Source organism: Mus caroli, unplaced genomic scaffold (assembly GCF_978045245.1).
Source record: "Mus caroli unplaced genomic scaffold, Mus_caroli_1 scaffold_20, whole genome shotgun sequence".
Lineage (NCBI taxonomy): Eukaryota > Metazoa > Chordata > Mammalia > Rodentia > Muridae > Mus > Mus caroli.
This window is the reverse complement of record NW_028227275.1, coordinates 15,371,980-15,397,123: the sequence shown is the minus strand read 5'-3', so window position 1 is coordinate 15,397,123 and position 25,144 is coordinate 15,371,980. Positions and strand designations below refer to the sequence as shown.

The following is a 25,144-nucleotide window of genomic DNA, read 5'->3' as shown; positions in this document are numbered from 1 at the left end:
ACCCTTTAAAAAAAAAAAAATCCCAAAAGTTCAGAGAGAAGATGGTGCTAAAAGTCCACACAGCTAGGACCAGCATGATGGGTTAAAGAAAAAAGCTTAACTAGACACTAGGATATCTGTGAGAAACGAATTCATTGGGAAAATATGGAACATAAAGTCAGGGCAGCCATCTTCTTCCCCTCTGAGGTCACGGCTGAGCCTCACAGGGCTCAGGAACGCCCTGAACTCCCGGTAGCACAGGAATGCACAAACAGGTTTTCTGGATACGCAGAGCTCTGCTTTCATTCTGGTTTCACAGATAAAAAACTGTGTCATCTGACCCCAAACCTCATTTTCTGTCTTCATCCGAGATGAGTTTCAGGTAAGGTTTTGCTCAGAGACTGGCATTTAGAGGTCATAAGAGAATTCCCAAATTTTCTACACTTTGGGGAAAACAATGGTTCCTAAAAGGAAGGGCAAAGCAGACATGCAGGACTTCCTTCTTCCATATTCCAACTGAAATGAGCACAGATGTCCTCCTACACACTCAGACTCCATGGCAACAGCCACTGTACAAAGAAGTGCAGCAGGGAGTGGGTCAGGGCTTGTGCATATGAAGCCAACTGCAGGGAAGGATAAAGCGGGCCTGAGCCCCGAGCTCACACAGCCAGTATTTTCCTCTCCCAATCTACTTCTTTGGAAATTCACTTCAGGAATTTTGGAGACTTCTGGCAATCTTCCCCCAAGACAAAGAGCAATCACGGAAGTAAAAATTAACACTCAAGAAATACAGTGACGCTGACCACCACATTCTAAATACAAGGGCATCTGGGCCCTGACTGAGTATCTGCTGTAAGCTCAAAGGCTTCTAGCTGTTAAATATAACCTTACATGCCTTACACGCTTATTTATAAATAAAATTCATTTATAATCATAACCCATACAGGGGCAAGCATTTATCTACATTGGTTTATTTGCCATGATGAGTTTCACACACCTCCCTCAAATCCATCTAGAGGCAAAGAGAGAATGAAAACATGGCATTCCAACATATGAGGGTAGTGCCAGCCAAGGAGTGGGTGGATCCAACATAGCCACACTTGTACTCTATGGATGCAATATTACACATTATTATGGCTCTAACTGTACTGGGTGGAGCGCTGTATTCTGCAGCTTCCTTAACACCTGCTGCTCTTCATCTCGCGGTATACTCCATGTGTGAACACACAGAGTCAGGGTTAGAGGAGAGATCACTCCATCACTGTAAGGAAGAAGAGCTCAGAAGGTACAGGTGCTTGCCACTGAGCCTGACAACTTGAGTTTTATCCCTGGGTTCCAAATGGCGGAAGGTTATAAATGACTCTAGTAAGTGGTTCTTTTATCTTCTTAGGCGTGGGTAACATGCACACATAATCAACCAATAAATAAGTAAACATGATGTTTACAAAAGAAAAGAAGAAAAACTAACCTCACAAAACACAAACATCTATGCCTTAGGAACGAGCAGTCACTAATGGTTCTCCTACATAACTCCCTTTAACACACTACAGACTGCTGAACATTAATCAAGACAGTAAGTGATCTCCGAGCAGAATAAGACAGAAAGTTCTCAAAGACAGAAAGTTAACCAACCAACTCAGGATAAAGAATTGGTTTTTTTGTTTTTCTTTATAGATTACTAACTAAACTAACAAAATGCTAGCCATCCTCCAGTTACAGTTACACCTATGGGCAATTCCAGCACTTGGGAGGCAGAGGCAGAGGCAGAGGCAGAGGAGGCAGAGGAGGCAGAGGCAGAGGCGGAGGCAGAGGAGGCAGAGGAGGCAGAGGAGGCAGAGGCAGAGAGGCAGAGGCAGAGAGGCAGAGGCAGAGGCAGAGGCAGAGGCAGAGAGGCAGAGGCAGAGAGGCAGAGGCAGAGGCAGAGAGGCAGAGGCAGAGAGGCAGAGGCAGAGGCAGAGGCAGAGGCAGAGGCAGAGGCAGAGGCAGAGGCAGAGGCAGAGGCAGAGGCAGAGGCAGAGGCAGAGGCAGAGGCAGAGGCAGAGGCAGAGGCAGAGGCAGAGGCAGCGGCGAGTGAGCGCCTCCTCCATTTTAAGGTTAGAAGCCGTCTTGTTACCAGGTAAAGCCATTCCTGTTTTCTGTTACTCCCACTTTCTCCTATGTTCAATGTGGTTCTTTCAAAGCCTGCTCTAAGGAAACAGCCCTGTGTGACAGAGAATAAAGCTCGCTTACCTCTAAGAATTTGGGTAATGGTCTTTACTCTCTATCAGTGGGATTAATAGCAAATCTCCGAGTTCAGTTAAGGCCAGCCTGGTCTACAGAGCAAAACACAGAGAAACCATGGCTACACAGAAAACCCTGTCACAAAAAGAAAAAAAAAAAAAAAAAGTAAATAAGTGAGTAAACAAATAAATGACAGGAAAACCACGATAGGAAATGTGAGAGGGAAGCAGAACAACCGGAAGCCTGAATGAAAGACGGAGGACAACACAACAGGGCACAGCGGAGAGCAGCGAGCAGCACACAGTGGAACAGTGAGTAAGAGGACAGGGAATGAGGGGGAGGGGCAGCTAGCCAGTCCACAGGGGCCACGGTGGAAATGACCAAAAAAGGAAGGATAAAACTAGATGAGAACCGGAAGCGGGAGACAACTGCTGCCGCCACAGAACTGCTAACCACTACCATGACATCATCTCATGACAGACTCTAACCACAGGCATTGTTATGTATCCTACAACTGCCCCAAGTACACACACCTGTACTATTTTCATTCTCTTTTACATTCTAGACTTCCAGAGCTCTATAATTATATTATTATCTAAATGTGGGTGGTACATGCCTATAATTCCAGCATTTGGGAGGCTGAAACAGGAAGACTATCTTGAGTTCAGGGCTACAGAGCAAGAACCAGTCTCAAACAACACACACACACACACACACACACAAAATGTCATTTCAATCTCTTTCAATATCTCTTCTAACATGCCCTCGATTTTAAACCCTCATGATTATATTCTTCTCTCCTAAAGCTAGGACTAAAATTGCTGCTGTTGCCATTAGTGTGACTGTCCTGCCCTCCCTATTACCATCATACACAGTAACTGCTGAAAAACTTGCTAATCCATTAATTAAAGATCTCTACTTCCCATTATGGAGGTCTAAATTTAGAAAGCCAAATTAAGCTGGGAGGAAAGCATGTGTCACAACAAGGGAGATGAATTCCACGGAAGGGGCTGGGCTCCTGGCCTGCTGTCTTACAAAGCCCCCAACACTAACACGCTCTCTCTGCTCAGCTCAGCACAGAGAGCAGCATCCCACCGGAGGGCAGCCAATCATCACTGTAATCAGCTGGAGAAAACCATTATCCCATCAGGTCACAAAGCCACAGGACAGCAGCAAGCAACTGCCGCAGAGGCAGGCTTTGCTTTCCCAAACCTCCCATTTAGTCACACGACATAAAGGGTGGCAAGCTAGCATTAACTGTGCCCTTAGAGAAGAGCCACTTCCCGCCTGCAGGGGTGGCAGTGACTTTACTGGGTTACCAAATGGATATAAAGACCGAAGTAAACATTGTAATTTTCTGTTTTGTCTCTGGCACAGGGGGAGTGGTACCATCTACACAGTCTGTAAACAGTAATAATGCCAGCTGTAACAAAAGAACAGGGCTCCCCCCATCTCTCCGCCCCCATCCATCCCCACCCTCCTAACGCCATTCCTTCTGAGATTACTCATCTTGAGGAAATACACAGAGGCTCCCTATAGTCCATATGCTGCTACCAAATGGAAGGGGGTGGGAGTCCAAGTTTGCACTGATTTCCTCCTTGCTGTTACACAAAGCCAGAATATTTGAGACTCAAGACATGTTTGGTTGATTTTGTTTTTTAAGACAAGGTATCACTACATGGCACTGGATGGCCTAGAATTCACTCTGTATCCCAGGCTGGCCTAGAACTCACAGAGAGCCACTTGCTTCTCCCTCCAGGGCTAGGAATTCAGATCTGTGCCATTATGCTTGGCTAAAAAATTATATCCCTTCTTGAATTTTTTTTTCTTTTTTCTCTTTTCTCACTGCTAGGGATCAAACCCAGGGCCTTACACTTGCTAGGCAAGCACTCTGTACCAAGCTAATTATTAAGCCCCAGAACCCAAGAAATCATCAACTGTTTCTAAAGGCTGACACACAGACAAGAGGACAGGGCAGGAGAGGGAACAAGAAAGCAGGCGTGGACCACACAGCATGCTGAAGTCTAGACTCAAACAAAACTGAAAGGTGAAAAATAAATAGTACAAGTAAAACCAGAATCATATTAACTAGCTGCGAGGCTAGAAGGGCTACTAAAAGTCTGAGCCTGAGTCTAAAAGTCAGAAAAAGCACAAAGGAAGAGGACAGACTCAAGAAGGAACATTACCTGACCAGAGTTCCCGCCAGGTATAATGCAGGCGAACTCTACACTTCTTCTGGTAACACAGCAGTTTATGCACTACCTGGACACACCGCCTGCAATAAGAAAGGAAATCGGGATAAGCTTCGGAATCCAGCACAGCTCACCTGGACTCTTCCTGTAGGGAGGTGGTTCGGCTGGGGCCACTGAGACTGGGGTTAAAGGAAAAAAGATCATTCTGGTGAATTTCCTCTGTCAGTCTCTTGCGCGCGCACGTGCATACACACACACACACACACACACACACAATTTGTGCTACCCATGGGACTACAACCACTTAGAGGCCTGCCTGTACTAAGGTACCACTGAAAAGGCTATCAATGTCTCTTCCTGGGTTCAATTCCTAGCACCTACATGGCAGCTAACTACAGTGTGTAAATCTGGATCCAGGGGATCCGACATCTTCTGGCCTCTCTGGATACCAGGCATATATATGTGCTATGCAAGGGTAAATGTAGGTAAAACACCCATACACATAAAACATTGTTAATTAAAAAAAAATTTACGAGAGAGAGGAATGGATTGGATATAAAAAAAATTAAGGACATTAAGACTCTAGATCAAATTCAATTCTAAGAGATGGATCAGCAGGTACCAGGCTTCAACAGAGGCCCAGCACCTAGCCAGAGCAGCTTGTAGTTACCTGTGACTCCAGCTGCAGGACTGACACTTTCTGGCCTCTAAAGGCACCTGCACAGCAAGTTCCAGGCCAACATGGGCGAGGTAAGAGTCTGCCTCAAAATTAAATAAAGAAGCTGGGTGGTAGTGGATACCTTTAGTCCTATCACTGGGGAAGCAGAGGAAGGTGGATCTCTGTGAGCTCAAAGCCAGGCTGGTCTACAGTGCAAGTTCCAGGACAGCCAGGGATACTCAAAGAATCCCTTTCTCAAAAAAAAAAAACAACAAAAAAAAAAAAACAAACAAACAAAAAACAAACCAATTGAAATAGATATATAATGACTGGAATTAAAAGTCAGCCTAGGGATGCAGGGAGCACACAAACTCCAGCTCCTTAGTCGCACAAAGCAAGGAGTTAGTTGCAAGTGCTGCAGCAGCTGCAGGGAGCAACAGTCCAGTCCCTGGACTCTTCAATTATATGCATCAGAACAACACAATGTGCTTTGTTTGCTGTTTTGAGACAGGATCTTATGTAGCACAAGTCTGCTTCCAACTTAATACTACACCTAAGAATGACCTTGAACTTTTGATCTTCCTGGCTCCACTTCTCAAGCACTGATAGTACCAGATAGTTTTTTGGGGGTGCTGGTGATGAAATCCAGAGCTTCATGCATGCTAAGCAACTACTCTACCAAATGAACTATATCCCCAGCCTGTTTTGTTTTGTTGAAACAAAGTCTCATGTAGACTAGACTAGCCTTGAACTTGATACACAGCCAGGGCTAATGAGGCAGGGAAAAATAGAGAAAAAAAAAATGAGTCTATGGAACGGGAAGACAATCCTTCCCTCCTAGCTGATTCCAGCTGAAGACTCAGCCCGGCTGAGAAGCAAGAGGTTGCTGGCACAGATAATTCTAAACAGCAATGAACCAGGATGAAGGCCCGAATGTGTATGACCTTGTAGGACCACAGTCCACCCCAGATATTTCTGGGGATCTCAAAATTAATTTTGTTTCAGTGGAGACCTCCTAACTTTCTGCACTACATCCCTGTGCTCCGGAGGTAACCTTATTCACCTAGCATCTCATTTAGATTTCCAGCAACACTTTGAAGAAAATTGTTTCAAAAGCCACCCAACAATCTAGCTGGCTAGTTTGTTACAAGTTACAAAGGCTGTCTCCTGGGGACACCCACACTCAGGCTTTCAAGTATTTCTTAACTTCTTGCCCAATACTTTCCCTTAAAACTTGGGCTTAAGCCGGGCGTGGTGGCGCACGCCTTTAATCCCAGCACTTGGGAGGCAGAGACAGGCGGATTTCTGAGTTCGAGGCCAGCCTGGTCTACAGAGTGAGTTCCAGGACAGCCAGGGCTATACAGAGAAACCCTGCCTCGAAAAACAAAAAAACAAAAAAAACTTGGGCTTAATATCTATTTTATAAAAAAAAATATTTCCAGATGCTAAAGTTGAACCACCTAGCTTGCCTACATGCAATCTAGGTTCAATCCTGGGCACTGTATACACTGGACACACTGGCAGGCATCGGTTACACCTGCACTGTGCAGGTGGAGCACTGTGCAGGTGGGGCACTGTGCAGGTGGAGCACTGTGTAGGTGGAACACTGTGCAGGTAGAGCAGAAGGATGCCAAGTAACGAACTTTAGCTTACATAGCGGGTGTGTTTGCATGGCTGTGGATTTCGCACTTAATTCCTCTAGCTCAGTGGTTCACAACCTTCCAAACACTTCCACCCTTTAATTCAGTTCCTCATGTGTGGTGACCCCCAATCATAAAATTATTTTTGCTACTGCTTCATATCTGTAGTTTTGCTACTGTTTGAATTGTTATATAAATGCCTGTGTTTTCTGACTGCTTAGGCAACCCCAGAGTAAGGGCCATCGACTCTTACAGGAGTCATCACACCCCACAGGTTGGGAGCCCATGTCTAGACGGTCCTCTGACTCTTCCCTCTCAGAGCACAGTTAGCACTGGTTTTTTCTGTTTCTTGATTTTTTTTTTTCTCTTTGAGACAAGGTCTCACAATGTAGCTTTGGCTGCCCTGGAACTCATTATGTAGACTTTCAAACTCACGAGATCCTCCTGCCTCTGCCTCTCAAGTGCCCAGATTAAAGGTGTGTACCACCATGCCAGGTTTGGGTTTTTTTTTTCTGCTTATTTCCGTTTTGCAAAGAGGTCCAAGAAATGACCCCAAAGTGAGTTTAGACTAACCTAGGATACATGAGATCCTGTCTCAAAACAAAAGAAACCACTACCACCAACAACAATAACAATAACAAACGGGGGGGGGGGGCAGGGCAGAAGGAAGGAAGGAAGGGAGGGAGGAAGGGAGGGAGGGAGAGTAAAGTATTTTACTGAACTCCAAATCTACTACATATAGGCTTGTCTTGAAATTCTTTTCTACAAGGAAATAAAGGATCTGATCTTACCTGAACTGAAGTCCCTAAAAGATTAGAGGAAATCCCCAAGCAGCTTCAGGTGACATCTCGTTTTTATCTGATTGTTGAGGCTGACCTTCATCTTCCCTAAGGCTGGGAATGTAAGCACAGGCCACTCTCCCAGCTCAGGCCAATGCTTTCTATCTATTCACTCACCAAACACTGGTTGGACTGGTACTTAAATCTTACTGTATTTAAGTTCTAAGGATCTTAGCAAATTGGTGCCAGGTGACCTACCAGTTTCAAGCAAATTCAAAGGTTCCTTTCTGTGAAAATCGTTGTAACGTGAAAGAATAAGGGAGAGAAAGTCAAAGTGGAAGAGCCAAATGAGCACGGCCAAACAGCCATGCAGGAAGGGGCTCTGGCTCATCTCCCTTGATTTACAGAAGCTTTCTAATATATTCAAGGCCACTTCAACGCAATGGCAGCTTCAAGTAGAGGATACTTCCTGAGGTAGATAGAGTTAAGAGGGTGCCTGAAACACTACTTGCGTTCCTCTATAGGTACCAGTCTGGTCGCTAAATAAGCTACATTAAGGATAGCTATTCTTAGGGGCCTCCTATCAAAGGTGAAAAGAAACAGAAAAACACTAGCCTCCCTCTGAGAGGTAAGAGCCAGAGACAGGCTAAAGGAGTTAAAGTATCTAACAGCACACCAAAGACACACACACTAAAGTGTGCTTGCTCTAAATTTAAGCCAGGTGCGGTGGCATATGCCAGTAATACCAGCCTGAAGAAGGATTGACAAGAAAACAAGGTCAGCCTGGACTACATAGAAAACACTAGGCGTGGGGCTAAAGAGATGTTTCAGCAGGTAAGACCGCTCTTCCAGAGGATCCAGGTTCAAATCCTAGCAACCACATGGCAACTAACATCCATTTATAACTCTAGTTCCAAGAGAGCAATGCCCTCTCCTGGCTTTCTTGGGCAGTACATGTATATACATGCGGGTGAAACACACATACACATAAAATGTTTTAAAAAGAAAATATTAAGCCATCCAAAGCTACACTGCAAGACTTCTGTTTCAAAACAATAAAATATCAGGCCAGTTAGATAGCTTAGCAGGTAAAAGCACTTCTGACACAGGCCTGGTAACCTGAGCTCCATCCCTGGACCCAGGAAAGAAACCCTGGATGCAATGGCACACATGAACAGCAAGCTGCTATGAGGTGAAGACAGGATTACTCAGAACCTGGTGAGCCAGTAAGCCTCAAGTGTGCAGTACAGTAGAAACAACAAGAGACATTGTGCCTCCACAAGGCAGGAGAACCAACTCCTTAAAACTGACAGCTGATTTTCATGAGTTCACCATAACACATACACACCAACATAAAATACTTAGCAATCACACAAAAATATAAAGTAAGACGTAAATTAATATACACATCAATAAATTTTAAATAATTTTTTTGCCCTCAAAAAAAAATCTAACCTGTACTGAAACTGCCTACCAAGTGATACAAACTTCAGAGAAAACGTCCTTCCAGTTTCCAAGTCATTCCCTTGTCCCTAGAGATGGTGGCAGGAACCCATTTTGGTGTAGCTGCCATCTGCTGAATGATAGTCTCATCTGAGTCAATCTTAGAAAATTAATCTTAAAAATTATCCACCTATAAAAGCTTCTATCAACTTCTCCATAAAACTTACAGTGATCAGATCCCAGCTGCCTGTCTGTCACCACCGTGTGGGCTGATCCTTGGCAAACACGCCTTAGCTGCTGTGGACAGTGACAGCGCCTAACTGTGCCCTGCTGCTCTCTGCCTCACTTACAGGGTACACATGTCACTCCAGCACTGCTCCTAGGCTCTCCTGCTGTCTCCAGCCACTCAACAGGCGCTCTGCCGGACTTGTGCTCCCAATGACTCACACTGTGTGTAATACCACGCATAATGATATTTTTCTAATAAGTGGCAGGTGCCAAGGGAGGTAAGGCACGTTATAATCCCAGCACTCAGAAAGCTGAGGCAGGAATCTGGACAGCTTGAGGCCAGCTTGGGATACATTACAAGACTGTCTAAAAAAGAAAAGAAACAAAAACAAATTTAACAACTGTTACATCCTTAAAAATACATGCAGGCAGAATGACTCCAGATTTACTGCTTCTTGGGGTAGCTCTCATGCGCACAGTGGTTCCTAGTCTAAGAAAAGACAGCCTGGCTTTCTCCTGACTGTCCCTTTCGCCTGCATCTTTTGTAGACCCTGGCTCAAAAAAGAAGTGGGGTAGACGTGAGTTTTCCACATAAGAGTAATTTTGAAGGGATTATTTTCTTGGATTCTTTTCTCCTCCCTCTCAAACGCTGTGATAAGTACAGGAACGGCAACAAGAATCCAGCAGACCAAGAGTGGGGATTGGGTCGTTAGCCTGGGGTTTTCTCCCACCACTTCCTGCTCACAGCGAGACTGCTTCCCCCTTGGACAAGCACCTTTCTTCAACACTCAGTACTCACAGCACTCACACAAACAAAGAAGCTTGCCCACTTCTGACCCAGATACTGGCTCTGGGCGCTAAGTCTTCCTGTGTACTCCATACTTCTTCACACTTCGCCATGAGGATTATAACCTTATCTAAAATGGTATGAATTCATTTTGCTTTCCTTGTGCTGCAAGCTGCTGAGAGGCCATACACAATGAGAAGGGAGAGCAGCAACCTGGCCTGCTGCCAGCTAGGAGCAGAGAAGTTCACCTAAGAAGGACTTGACGCTCCAAATACCAAACTGAAAAAGGAAATGGAAGTGGGGGTGTGTGGAGAAGGGAGATCTAGAACACATCCATCGATACAGACTTGGAGAAAGTAAATCCACATGAGGGTGGATTTACTCCTGCCTAACCTTCTCATCATCTTCAGCATCCATAACCTCAGAAGATTCAAGGAGGAAGCAGGTAGAGAAAAGGCAAACTGCAAAGAAAGCAAAGCAATGCGAAGACTTCCTGGGACAAAGTCAGGAAGCACAGGTTAGGGTGTCAGGTCTAGAACAGCTACTGTAAGCCGAGTAAGAAGTTGACTGGAGAGACACACCCTGTAACTCCCCAGTTGTAGGCATACAGTCCTATCAAGCATTCTTCCACTGCCCATGTTCTCTCAGGCAATCTTTCCTTCTATTCTCACCCTTCCTCCATATGCCCTGTTCTCTAACTATGCAGAACAATATAGTCCTCTCCAAACACAACGCACTGTGAATCTACTACACTCCTGAAGGGTGTGTGCAGCCCCTACCTGGAATGCCCTTCTCCTACTCATCTATGTAGAAAACCCCCAAGGTTTTTTCATGGATTAGATCAAATGGAAGGAACCTATCCTGGGATCTTATCAACATGGGCACTCGATAGACAGACAGACAGACAGACAGATAGATAGATAGATCTTTCTGTTGTTCCTTATCACAAAAAAATGCTGAGAGTACAATCTAAGATCAGGAGAAATGAATTTGAATTTTGCTTCAACAACTTACTAGCCATGAAACTGAGGTACCAGTTTGCAATATGATTTCTGGCAATCCTAGTCCCCTAGAACTCACATTCTTTGTCTCAAATAAAATAATTTATAAGGGAATGTATTCCTTTAGAATCCAATCTCAAAGTGCTAGCATCTAAGAAGGGGGAAACTTCTACACACCATTCCCAGTGGAAGACAGAAGAAACAAGGACAACAAGCTTGCATAGCTGTGCATACAAACATGCACAAAGGGCTGGGAACATGGAGGGAAGGGAGAATGAGAGGGTGTGAGTGATTGAGGTCACAACCTCTAACCCTTTTTTAGTTGGCACTAATCCACTCGTGAGAGTGGTGTCTTCATGATCTAAATGCCTCTCACTAGGGCCCACATCCCCACACTGTGCCCTGGAGATTAATTTCCAACATATGATTTAGAAGAGGCACAATCAAGCAATAGTGCCCTTGCATAATCCTTCCCACGTTATATCCATGTGGTATTCAGTTACAACAGACACTGCACCTTCCATCTTGGGTTCTACACTCCTTTCTCTACTGGATTACTTGCTCTGAGGAAAGCTGTCATACCCAACAACCTATAAAGAGATCCAGGTGAAGAACTGAGGCTTGTACCAGTAAGATGACCTGCCACCAAGCCTGAGATACTAAGTTGATGCCCCAGGTACACATGGTACAAAGAATTGAATGCTGCAACGTGTCCTCTGACCTACACATGTACACGCCTATACACACACACACACATATACACCCCTACACAGGCACAAAAAAGATATAATTAAAAAAAAAAAATCAAGGCTTACCAACAACTCTTGAGTGAGCATGGAAGCAAGTTCTCCAACCTCAGAATGTCATTGCCTTCAGCGCCAACTAACACTTTTTCCCCCACAGCCTCTGAGCCTGAGGCAAACTGACACATCTCACACACCTGAGGCAAACTGACACATGTAGGCTATACAGCAAATTCCAGGCCAGGGCAGGTTCAGTCGGTAGAGTGTCTGTCTGCCTGCATGCACAAAGGCCTGGGTCCCTCCCTAGCACTACATGAAACCAAGCCTGGTAGCGTATGTAATCCTAGCAGTCTGTAAATGGAAGCAAAAGGATCAGAAGCCAGGGCGGTCCTTAGTCTCATAACAAATGCCACCTGTGGTACATGAGAACCAGTCTAACATAAATAAGTTATAGACCCATGAGAGGTCTTATGTTAAAAACATCCAGTTGAACTTTTCAGAGATTACTACACCACAAAAAATACAAAATTATGAATATTCATCTTAAACTAACCAGGTTCTGGGGCACACTAATACATTTGTGAAGGACAGTGACAGCCCAGCATTTACAGGGAAAGTCTGGAGCTAGGTGTGGTGGTGCACACCTTTAATCCTAGCACTCAGGAGGCGGAGACAGATGCAGCTCTAAGTTTGAGGTTAGTGTGGGCTACAGAGGGAGTTCCAGGACAGCCTAGGCTACACAAAGCAAAACCAAAACCAAACAAGTGTTTTGGTCTACCATGATGGAGAACAGCTGTAATCACAGTACTTGGGAGACAGTAGCTGAAGGATGAAAATTTAAAGCCATTCTTATGTACATAGGGGGTTCCGGGCCATTCTGGCTTGGAACCCATTTAAAAAAAAACAAAAAAAACAAAAACAGGGAAAAACTGGATTCATGCAACACCATGCCAATCTTATAAATAGCATCATTTTAAAATTAGAATGTACCTGTACCCAGGGGTGGTGATAGACATCTGTAATCCTAAAACTTAAGGGCTGAAGCAGAAGGATCATGAGTTAGAAGGTAGCCTGGTTTACACAGAAAGTTCCAGGTTTGCTTGAACTACACAGCAAGGCTCTGTCTCAAAACAGCAGCACAAATTAATAATAATTTAAAAAAATATATGGTAGGGGGCTGGAAAGAGGGCTCAGAGGAGAAAGGCATTTGCCACCAACTCTGACAGATGAGTTCAATCCCAGGGGCCTACATGGTGGAAAATCATGCACAAAAAAAAAAAAATAACAATAAACAGAGTTGGGAAGTGATAGTCCATGTCTTTAATCCCAACACTTGGGAGGCAGAGGCAGTTGGATCTCTGTGTGTTCAAAGCCAGCCTGGTCTACATAGTGAGTTCAAGGACAGCCAGCACTACATAGTAAATCCCCGTCTTAAGAAAGGAAGGAAGGAAGGAAGGAAGGAAGGGAGGGAGAGGGGAGATTAAATTTAAAAACAACGAAGGAGAAATGAAAAGAAGGAAAAGAAGTCAGAAAGTCTATACCAAAAATATATTTAATCCCTAAGGTGCTGGTTGGTGTTCACAGACTCCATGTAAAATAAGCTGAAATCATCTGCTAAGTCTTATAAAAGTAGTTTCGCTGGCCTTCGAGTTAAAATCAAGCATCAGACTTCTAAACCCAAAAAGTATGGCAAACTATAACTTACTTCCTAATCCAAAAGTAAAATGTAGTATTATTACACTGGCCCCAGGAGACCAAGACACATTCCTAGTCAGTCTGTAAGCCCTCTGAGGTCTGGCGGCCTGCTCTGTGTAGAGGCCTGGACACATCTACATCCCTGACACTGGGATAAAGTATGCCGAGTTAGCACACCAATGGCTCTCAGAGGGAAACACAAAGGCATTGATTCTGCTGTCAGACTGTGTGTGTGTGTGTGTGTGTGTGTGTGTGTGTGAGGTGAAAACAAAGCCTCCAATAACTCAGCTTCACCTCAAAACTGCCATGAACCTAACAATGACCTTGAACTTCTAACTGTCCTGCCTCCATTCCCCACGTGCGAGGATTACAGGCCTGTACCAGTATGCCCACCCTGAGCTTCTTCTGAAGGAAGAAGATATACATATCTAGGATGGCACTAATGTGGTTCAAGGGTGATGAAAGGAAGAGTGCAAAAGCAGCAGGGAGTATAGGACATTAAATGGCCTTCCTAAGCCCCATGAAAATATGATGACTTTCAGTAGTCTCTCATGTTCTCATGTAAACAACTGGGATAGATAACCACATTTCCTCCTCGGGCTTAGCCTAGCCACTGGAGACATAAGCCTACCCAATAAGGGTGTGGGATATCAAGACAGTATAGGCTAAGAACAGATCAAAAGGTCTTTCTTGACCTCTACCTACCATCTAAATATTAGTGACTGCTTTGATGCTAGCACAGAGAAAATGAGATGATATGCCAGTTTTACATATCTTTACAGTGCAAAAGCCTCCAGAAATCTGCTTCAAGGCATCTACCCAGATCTCCATGCAGTAAGCTTGAAAGTGATAATGAAGAGATACACAAAACCCAAACTGTAGCTTGTACTTTCTCCCTTCCAAAACAAAACAAAGAACATATTTCTTGGTATTTCTTCACACACAAATGTTTCCTTCCTTTTTTTTAAAGCATCTTGATTTCCTTTCCTAAAGATTTATTTTTACTAATGTGTATATATGTAGGTATAGGCACATGAGTGTGGGTTCCCACAGACTAGAGGTGTAAGACACCCTGGAACTAGACTTACAGGCTATTGTGAACCGCATGATGTGGGTGCTGGAAACTCAACTCAGGTTCTCTGCAATGGCGGTATGCACTCTTAACCACTGAGCCATCTCTCTGACCAATGAGTTTTTCTTGAAGTAAACGCAGCACATACATTTTCTACCACTTGATTCTTTACAATGAATCTGCACATATAAAATGAACCATGGTACTTACAGATAGAGATCCATAGGGAACTCCTTCATCATGTGTGTTACAATGAACTCCACCATCAGGTCTAAAAGAAGAAAGGAGAAAAATTATATCAATCACAATAAAATGTACTCCTTACCTTTGAGTTGGGGGGAAAGCTTCTCAGAACTGTGTGCCTTGCACTCGCACTGAGTATGGCCCTGCGGACATCTAGCTGCATGAACTTACCTTATTTTCTACGCCACTTTTTAAACACTTGCCACTTGAAAAATTACCAAGCAAAATGCTTCAGGCACTATTAAGTTCTAGTAAAATGGCTCATTCTCTTGTAAGTTAACAAAATAAAGATCTTACTCTCCTATGTCTAGAAAGACCTGGCAATAAGTTTAAAATCAAGGGAGGAGCTAGAGAGATGGCTCTGAGAACTGAGGACCCCAGTTTAATTCCCAGCACCCACATGGCAGCTCGTGCCATGTTGTCTGTAAGTCTAGTTCCAGAGGATCTGCCAACTTCGCCCAGACATACATGCAGGCAAAACATCAAAGCACATGAAATAAAAATAAACAAATCATTTTTAAAAAAAAAAAGAAAGAAAAAAACGTAGATACAAGGGAAATTTCATTGTACGCATATGTCATACCACACATAAGGCCAATACAAATGCCTAAGGGAAATCTGAGACTAGATAAATGAAGCCAGCAGAGATGAAAGTATTTGGAACCCATTCACACAAGCAGAGACTCAGCTCTAAAGGTGTCTGTCAGTCTATCCCAGTTCACTATCATGCTGACTGGCATACATTGCCTGGAATGGGCTGTGGCACTCTGGGTCAATAGAGGCTTATTACACACACAGTCTTCATTACAGTTTCTAAGATCAGGTAGATTCAGGAACTGAGGTGGACCATCCAAGTGAAAATGAGATCAAGAGCTTCTCTAACAGTCGGGTGGTGATGCAGGCAGATCTCTAAGAATTGGAGGCCAGCCTGATCTTCCAGGACAGCCAAAGCTACAGAGAGACCCTGTCTCAAAATAAGAAAAGAAAAAAAAAAAAAAAAAAAAAAAGGTGCCACTAACTCCTCTAAGGAAAATGTAGATTTCTGGACAAAGAGAAAGACACAAGACCCTCCCTAGCAGCTCTGTCAGCCCCACCTCCACTTACTCCAGGGCAGTGCTCCATGTTTAAGCCTCAGACTATAAAGCGTCTGAGCTTTGCCATCAGTACAGACCAGGAAAGAGAAGGAAGGATTTGAAATCTCCATAGCAAGGAACACATATTCATTTTTGTCCTGTCCCAGGGAAGTTGGCTTTCTGTCTGTCTGTCTGTCTGTCTGTTTTATTGAGCACTCTAGTTAGCCACTGGGGTGATTTGCAGGACACAACAAGAAACAAAGCTTCCTCTACGACAGTGCTGAGGAACAAGCACATCAACCGAAGTCTCCATCCTGAAAATCACCGAGGCTTCACAAAGGCGCTCTTCTGCCTGTGCTACTCTACTCACCCAGGACTGCACACACCAGGGGCCGGCAGGGAAGGTTCTTGTCAGCAGCCTTCTTCCTGTGTCTCATAGGCTTTAAAAACACACATGCGGAAAAGAGAGGGAATTAGCAGACACTTGAGATGGAATCCAAGGGCTTATCATGTTTCTCATGCAAATAAAACCTCTACCACAGAGATTTACTCCAAGGGGTCCACCTTGTCTTTCCCTTTCTAGTGGGGGGAGGGAAGCACAAGCAGAACAAGCACAGGGAGGTGCTTCTGAGTTATCAATGAAGGTATGTGACAAAACACCTTCAACAAGACGAATGTTGCTACTGTCATCTATCTATGCTGTGCACGTGGCATTGTTAACAACAAAAATGTATACTGGTACTTTTGTATAATAATAAAAATAATTAAGAAAAAAGAAGAGGAGGGGCTGGAGAGATGCTTCAGTTGGTAAAGGCAAGCACAAGCTCAACCCCAGAAGCCACAGAAAGTCGTTCCTATGGAATTCCTAGGATTCTCTGGCCAGCTCCAGACCAACCAGAGATCCTACCTCAAAAAGAAATGGACAGTGTGTTCGGAGCAACACCTAAGGCTATCTTCTGACTACCATATGTACCTGCTCAGACATTTGTAAGAGGACAGGTCCTGGAAAGATGGCTCAGCAATTAAGAAAACTGGCTGCTCTTCCAGAGGACCTGGGTTTAATTACGAGCACCCACATGACGGCTCACAACTGTCTATAATTCCAGTTCCTGGGGATCTGATAGGCTTTTTCTGGCTTCCTCAGGCACCAGGCACTTAAGTAGTACAGAGACATACGTGTAAGCAAAACACCCATACAAATAAGATCAAAAAAAATTTTTTTAAGTAAAAAATAAATAAAAAGAGAAGAAAGGGGGCTGGTGAGATAGCTCAGTGGGTAAGAGCACTGACTGCTCTTCCAAAGATCCTGAGTTCAAATCCCAGTAACCACATGGTGGCTTACAACTACCTGTAATGAGATCTGATACCCTCTTCTGGTGCATCTGAAGTCAGCTACAGTGTACTTATGTTAAATAATAAATAAATCTTTAGGCTGGAGCGAGCAGGGACTGAGTGAGCAGGGCCCACCAGGCGCACAACCATCTATACAGCTACAGTGTACTCACATACATAAAATAAATAAATCTATTTTTAGAGAGAGAAGGAAGGTGTGGTGGCAGCTATGCAGTCAGCAACTGTAGCAGTTGGGGGAGTCAGGGAGAAGCTAGGTTTCAAATCTAAGCCATGTTGTAATACTTTTTAACACACCACTAGCCTGATCATCATCTTCCATATTCTATTTTCTCTACATTCCACCTCTCAGGTGAATAGATCACATAGTCTTGTATAATAAAAACCATACTATATAGTTGAGTGTGATGGTAGTGAACATCTGTACTTCTAGCATGAAGAAGCTGGAAGCAAGAGACTCAGGAGTTCAAGGCCAGCTTTAGCTACATGGTTGAGGTCAGAATAGACTACAGAGGACTCAATGTCCTCAGGGGGACAGGGGTTAAGAAGATGGCTTGGCAGTTTAAGGCACCTACTGCCAAGCCTGACAACCTAAATTCAACTTCTGGAACCCGTGTGCTAAAGAGAGGGGACTAAGGCCACTCCTGCAGGCTGTCCTCTAACCTCCATGCTCACTCTGGGCCACAGTCACAGGAGACCTTTTGGAAACCTGTGTTAAGGCCACTCCTGCAGGCTGGCCTCTAACCTCCATGCTCACTCTGGGCCACAGTCACAGGAGACCTTTTGGAAACCTGTGTTCTTCTACTGCCCAGTATTACTAAAAACACTATTCGGTTGTAGACCTTTGTATCCTCAGGTGAGCAACGAAACAGCTGGGTGAGGAACAAAGACGCCCTTAAAGGGCAGCCGGAGCTGCTGGGAAGCAATTAAGCCTGCCCTGAGCCCTTTAGGCCCAACTGTCCAGCTACATCTGTTCTTAAAGAAGCATCCCAACTCGTCAACACACAAAAGCTTGTCTATCAAAAACAAGACATACATTTAAAGTCACACCTACCATTCTATGTAAGTTTACTCGAAAATTCATGTTGTCGTCATGTAAAAATGCATTGGCGTACTGATCCTAATAAAAACAGAAAAGGCAAGATGTGGTAAGTGCATTTAAAACTCAACTGGGCACGGTGGCGCATGCCCAATCTTCAGCGTTTGGGAGGTAGAGACGGGAGGACCACGAATGTGAGGTTATCCTGAACTATATAGCCAAGTTAATCCTAATGTGGGCTATATGAGACTCTGAGGGAAGACAGAAATACAATAAAAATTAAAAAAAAAAAAACCAGAAAGACCAAGAAAGACGGGATAAAAGGGGCTGGTGAGATGCTCACTCAATGGGTAGACACTTGCCACCCACCATGTTTGATGAACGAATTGAGTTTGATCCTGCAACCCACAATGCTGCAATCCAAAGCTGTCCTCTGACTTCCATATGCAAGCCAAGGCACAGATGTGCATATGCATGCATTCATACACACAAACATACACATAAATAAATAAATAAATAAATACATTTAAAAGACAGGAAGAAAGATGGGATGGAGGTGGGGAAGGAGGGACAAAGGAAGATAAGAAAATTTAATGAGGGTGGGCTTTGGTTTTTTGGTTTGGTTTTGGTTTGTTTTGGTTTGCTTTTGATTCTTTTGAGGTAGAGTTTCACTGTGTAGCCCTGGCTGTTCTAGAACTCACCACATAGACCAGGTTGGCCTCAGATTTACAGAGATCCGCCTCCTGGGTGCTGGGATTAAGGTGTCCAGCACCACCCAGCTGAAAGGTCAGAAGAAAGGAAGGCAGGCAAGCAAGCGAACATGGATGCATACATTTGTGATAATACATCCTACAAATCCTTCCTCTCTCCTTCCACAAACCCTAAAACAAGGTCTCCAGACTAGACTGGCCCCGCCAACTCCCTGTGAAGCTAAGAACAGCTTTGAACTTCTGACCCGCCTGCCTTCACCTCCACCTCTGAGTGCTGGGAGTGTAGGCACAGTGGTTTCATGCAGAGGCAGATACTGAACCAAGTGCTTGCCCAACTGAAACATAGCCTCAGTCCAAATCCTTGGACTTTCATGAACTACTCTCGGGTCAATTGGAGAGCTAAAGTGGTAAGCCTAGATAGAGCTTTTCTCTCAACCCCTTGCCTACGCCATGAACGTTGAGTAGTTTCCCAGTATGCCCTTAACTGGTCAAAGATCTCTGAGAAAATTAAATTCAAAAAAGATTAAAAGCCAGGGATCTGAGACAAACACTGCGAGGAATCTGCTTTCCTATTCTCCCTTCCTCTCCATCTGCCCGAGGAGTCAGCTGTGTTTGTGACAGCTTGGAGGCTCTCACAGGGGCAAGACAATGCATGTGCAAGAACCACAGGAGGCTTTGGAATAAGGCAGGCCTGTGCTCTGCTGGGAATGAGCTCAGCACGACAGGAAACAACTGCTAGACTGGCAGTGCAGAAGCAGGCAAGACCCCATCTTTCCCTGGCTTTTAAAGACTGATGGAAAAACCAACCTCTTCCCACAGTGGACTGGAAATAAGCATCCCGTGGCCCTGTCCCACCCCCGACCTGAGAGCTGACATGCCTGCAGACTCCAATTACTAGGAACTGTTACAATTTATGAAAACAACTCCTGTAAAGATTTTCTTTGAAAGATTTTTGAAAAGCAATTCTACAAGGCCCACTGATAATAAGCAGCTCTTCCAGCTCTGGCCTCCCCTAGCCTTGTGGAAAGAGTATATCTTCCCACAGAAAATACAAACCGGGAGCCTGGGGGAGACCACTACCCCCTACGGATTACCTTGACTATTGTCTTTACAAAACAAAGACAAGGACAGGGAATTCTGAAAGCAGAGGCTAAAGCTATAAATTTAGCTCTAACCTAGCTCAAGTCCCATCATGCTTGGGTGTCACCATGAACAACAAATGTGAATCTAGATAGCCCAGCTGGAAGAGCCTTCTCATGGGGAAGCAGCAGCAGTCCATCTTCACTGACTTCCAATCCTCCACCTAAGGCTGTGAGGGTGTCCAAGAGATTAAATTAAGGAATTAAAGACCCATCCTAAATGTGTCTGGTACTACTCTATGGGCTAAGGACTCAAAGTGAAGAAAAAGAGAAAAGGGAGAAAGCCTAAATGTAGCCAGACTTTGGCTACTTTGTGGGTTCTTTTTTCTTCCAACCTTTCAACCCCCTAACACTAGACAAGAGAGACAAAAGGATCCAGGGGAAAGAAGTGTCATTATTCTTACACTTCCTGCTGATTAGGGGTGTCCTTGGGCAAATTTGGTCTTTGAAGTCAAGATATCTAATTTCTCCTTGTTTCTTCTTTGCAAACAACTACTGAACAAAGCACAACCAACAGCACCCACCAGCCCACATGCCTCTCGGGACCCTAGCATTTATACAGATCCTGAAGAGCCCCAGAATTCAACCACCTCACACTTGCAGAAACTATCTGCAGCTGTGCACGAGGCAAATCATAGTCAGCTGCTGTGGACAATCTGAAACAGCCCCAAATTCCACACCTGAAATTAAAATAAAAACATATCCTTATAATATTTATGTGTTTTAAACAAAACCAAATTCTCACTACATCTAATTGATAAACACCAGCATTCATCTCTTTCTGCTTCCTGACTGCAAATACACTGAGAAAAAGATGCCTCAGGCTGCCACAGTCATGCACCACAGCCACGCCTTCCCCTCAGTATCAGACTCTATCACCTCAAAATGAGTCAAAAGAAATCCTCTTTGAAGTCCCCTTTTAAAAACTTAGACTATTATGTGTGTGACATGCTATGTGCTCATGCAGCACAAGCGTACATGTGGAGGTCACAGACCAGCTTGCAAGAGCCAATCAGTTCTCTCCTCCCACCATGTGGAACTCAGGCCATCAGTCTTGGTAGCAAGTGCCTTCCTTCCCCAGGGGAACCGCACCTCACACATGTAAGCTGCTACTTATTTGGAATTTGGTTACAGAAACGTAACTTATCCGCACCTCTTCCTCCTTCAGGTCTTACCACCAAAATACAACCATTCCCTGTTTCTCTTCTACTCCTCTATCCCCAAGACACCTTAGCTCTTTTGTAATTCACTAAATACAAGACACAACATGAGCAGCTCCAAAGGAAAATGGCTGGTGTTTAGACCATTTGAAATCTTTTGGTTAGGACTATTAAAGGCCAGAATACAGACAGGGATGTAGCTCAGTTGAAATAGTCTTGTCTAGCATGCATAAAGTAATCCCAACACCACATAAAAGCATGTTTGGTGGTATGCTATGTACCTGTAATTCCAACACGAAGGAGGCAGAGACAAAAAGATCAGAAGTTCAAGGTCATCTACAATTACATAGGGAGCTCAAGGGCAGCTTGGACTATAAGAGACCCCCTCACTGTCTTTTTAAAAAAAAGGTTAGCTGGGCGTGGTGGCGCACGCCTTTAATCCCAGCACTCAGGAGGCAGAGGCAGGCGGATTTCTGAGTTTGAGGCCAGCTTGGTCTACAAAGTGAGTTCCAGGACAGCCAGGGCTATACAGAGAAACCCTGTCTCGAAAAACCAAAAAAAAAAAAAAAAAAAAAAAAAGGTTAGCCAGGCAATGGTGGCACATACCTTTAATACCAGCACTTGGAAGGCAGAGGAAGGTAGATCTCTGAGTTCGAGGCCAGCCTGGTCAACAGAGTGAGTTCCAGGACAGCCAGGGCTACACAGAGAAACCCTGTCTTGAAAAAAACCTAAATAAATAAATAAATAAATAAGTGGTAATGGATAGAGTACCAGCCATAACCACCTATCCTGTTTTCAACTACATAGTTACCATACCAGTTGTGTTTGACTTTAAATGGAATCTCATGTATTCCAGGCTTGCCACAAACTCACTATTACAGCAAGGAAAGCCTTGAAATTCTAATCTTCCTGCCTCCACCTCCAGCCTGTAACATGCCAGACTTTTTAGATGGGACTGGGAATCAAAGCCAGGGCTTCATGAACGACCGGAGCTACATTTCCTGCACCTCCACGTTCACTGCTAACTCATCTAAAGAACGCTAACTGAGGCTCTAGTGAGACAGATAAGGAGAGCAGAGTGGTCTGAAGGCAAAGGCCCTGTTACCTCAGCTCAGGTTCTGGAGGAAGGAGATGGACAACACAAGAACACCTTCGAGTCAGGACCCAGAAGTGGGTGGGCAGAGAAGAGTTCTCTGGAAGACATCAACTCACACAAGACTCCCAGTCAGACCTACCTCTGCGATGCATGTGAGGATGATCAGGCAGAGCTTGCCACTGTGAAGCCTGTGCTCATCTGTGAAGAGAAAAGCAAAGCAAACTGTTCTCTGTACACAATCCACACCACACGTCAGGAGAGCAGAGGCACACGCCACAAGAAGGAGCAGCTGCAGTTCACACTCCACAAAGCCCTGAGGGAAGGGAGGGCTGGGGAAATAGTTCACTCAGAGAAGTGCTTGCCTTGCAAGCATGTGGATTTCAATCCAATTTTATGTAAAACATCTTTTATGCAATACACACTTGTACCCCAGCTCTGTGAAGACAGAAACAGGATCCCCAGTGATCACTACCTAGGCAGCCTTACCTACTTGGTGAGTTCTAAGAAGGTTAAAAAAAAAAAAAGGGTGGAAGGTGCCGGAGGAATGATACACACACACACACACACACACACACAAACTCACACACAGGCACATACCTGTATACAGTTGAAACACACATACACACATGAATATGAATCAAAACCAAGATGGTACTGAAATCTTGTCTCCTCCTAGACAAAGGCATTACCACAGAAGATGTCTTTAATCCTGGTAGCTTGTAGCACATGTGCCTAGCACGTCAGCCTGTACCCACTCCTATGACCCTGCCCCTGCCTTTTCTTCCAGGGCTGGGGTTGAGCCCAGAGTGTTACACGTGGTAAGCAAGATCTCCACCACTCCACTGCACTCCCCAACCTGAAAGCCTAGTTAAAGACCATGCAGATTTCTCTTTAAGGTAACAACACCAAAGACACAAATATCAAGGATTTTAAAAAGGCCTTAAAAACAGAATGAAAACATAAAACTCCAGAGAATGAATAGAAAGGAATGACTGAGGAGATGGATTCAACAATATAATAAAATCTGGTTTTAAGAACTGAGTAGCAGGGGGCTGGAGAGATGGCTCAGCAGTTAAGAGCACTGACTCTTCTTCCAGAGGTCCTGAATTCAGTTCCAAGCAACCACATGGTGGGTTACAACCATCTGTAATGGGACCTGATGCCCTCTTCTAGTGTCTGAAGACAGACAGTGTACTACTCATATACATAAAATTAATAAATCTTAAAAAAAAAAAAAAAACTAAAGGGCTGGTGAGATGGCTCAGCGGTTAAGAGCACCGACTGCTCTTCCAAAGGTCCTGAGTTCAAATCCCAGCAACCACATGGTGGCTCACAACCACCTGTAATGAGATCTGATGCCCTCTTCTGGAGTGTCTGAAGACAGCTACAGCGTACACACATATAATAAATAAATAAATAAATAAATAAATAAATAAATCTTTTAAAAAAACTAAGTAGGAGGTTCACATTAATTTTATTACTATACTATTTATTTTCTCATACTTCATAACATACAAATCAACCAGAAGCATTTTACAAGGTACTGCAAACATGGGTCACTGGTTAAGAGTGTTTTCTCAAAGGACTGAAGTTCAGTTCCCAACATATATGTGAGACACTCACATGGTCTGTAACTACCTCCAGGGGATCTGACAACCTGTCCTGGCACCCATGTTCACGTGTGTGTGTGTGTGTGTGTGTGTGTGTGTGTGTACAGAAAGCATTTTATAGATATCAACTGATACATACATTTTTTTAAAGGTATCTTTGAGCCAGGCATGGTAATAAACACCTTTAATCCCAGCACTTGGATAGCATAGGTAGATGGATCTCTGTGAGATCAAAGCCAGCCTAGACTATATAGTGAGTTCCAGGCCAGTCATCTGTAAGGTGAGAAACTTTCTCTAACAAAAACAAACCAAAGAAAAAGATGTCTTGTTTGGGACAAAGAAACTGTTAGCTCTACTCTCCTAAGGTCATGATGTGAGCCTGGGTTGTGGTTGGTGGTAGGGTATTTGGTCTCACGGGGAAGACCACACATTTTATCCCCAGCACCACAGAAGAAAGGCATAATACCTATAATAAGAGCAGCAATGATAATGAGATCCTGTAGCCAGGGCACAGCACAGCAGGTCTTGAGTTAAGACACGGAGAAAGATTGACCAAAAAAAGCCACAAAACAGACATTTTGAAATTAACTATTCATCCTATCTAACCTTGTCCTCAGCCATATTTAAACTGCTTGTTGGTAAAAATGTACTGCATTCTACAGACACTGTGACTACCCATACTGGCTATTAATTAGTCTTTAATCTGGGCTCATATTTATGCCCACGAAGTGACCAGGACAGGGGCTTATAAAACTGTTAAGAGCTAAAAATACATTCTAAGAGCCTCAATTCACTGTGTTATATCAAGCAAAGTAAAAGTTCATTTTTCTGGGTCATATCCAAGCAATTTCTTTCTTCTATGGTTGCTGCAGTATTTGCAGAAAAAGAAAGAAGCTAGCCATTTCCATAAAGAAGAAATAGCCTCAGGAAACTCAGATACACAGGAGTCTTGTTATCCTTGCCTGCCAGATCTCACTTGGCCAAGTCTGAAAGAGTCAACCGTGTCATCAGCTCCCAATGGACTGTTATGTTAGGAGTGGTAATACAGAGTATCTGCATGTAGTTCACCCGTGTGTAACTCTTATTCTTGAAAGAATATCATGAGATACAAGAGGAAAAAGTCCACTTTCAAGGCAGAACTCTCTAATAGCAAACCCACTGTCTGAACACAGCACAGGTTAGCCTCAGCCCATTCCCAGGCTCCTTGTAGCTCTGGTCGGTCTCCACCTCCCATACTGACCTTCACCTTCCTGACTCTGTCTACCAGATTTTTCTTCTCTCTCCAGA

The 25,144-nt window shown here is 44.1% G+C and overlaps 1 protein-coding gene across 1 annotated transcript in view; it reads right to left on the bottom strand.

Annotated features, from left to right (window-relative positions):
- Positions 1 to 25,144, bottom strand: part of Armh3 (armadillo like helical domain containing 3) — a 182,431-nt gene that overhangs the window by 100,423 nt on the left and 56,864 nt on the right. Inside the window, exons 16-20 of the mRNA XM_021151523.3 lie at positions 22,387 to 22,445; positions 18,158 to 18,223; positions 16,124 to 16,193; positions 14,648 to 14,708; positions 4,386 to 4,474 (exon numbers count right to left, since the gene is read on the bottom strand). Of these exons, the coding sequence (XP_021007182.1) occupies positions 4,386 to 4,474; positions 14,648 to 14,708; positions 16,124 to 16,193; positions 18,158 to 18,223; positions 22,387 to 22,445 (345 nt within the window). The remainder of the gene's footprint in view (positions 1 to 4,385; positions 4,475 to 14,647; positions 14,709 to 16,123; positions 16,194 to 18,157; positions 18,224 to 22,386; positions 22,446 to 25,144) is intronic.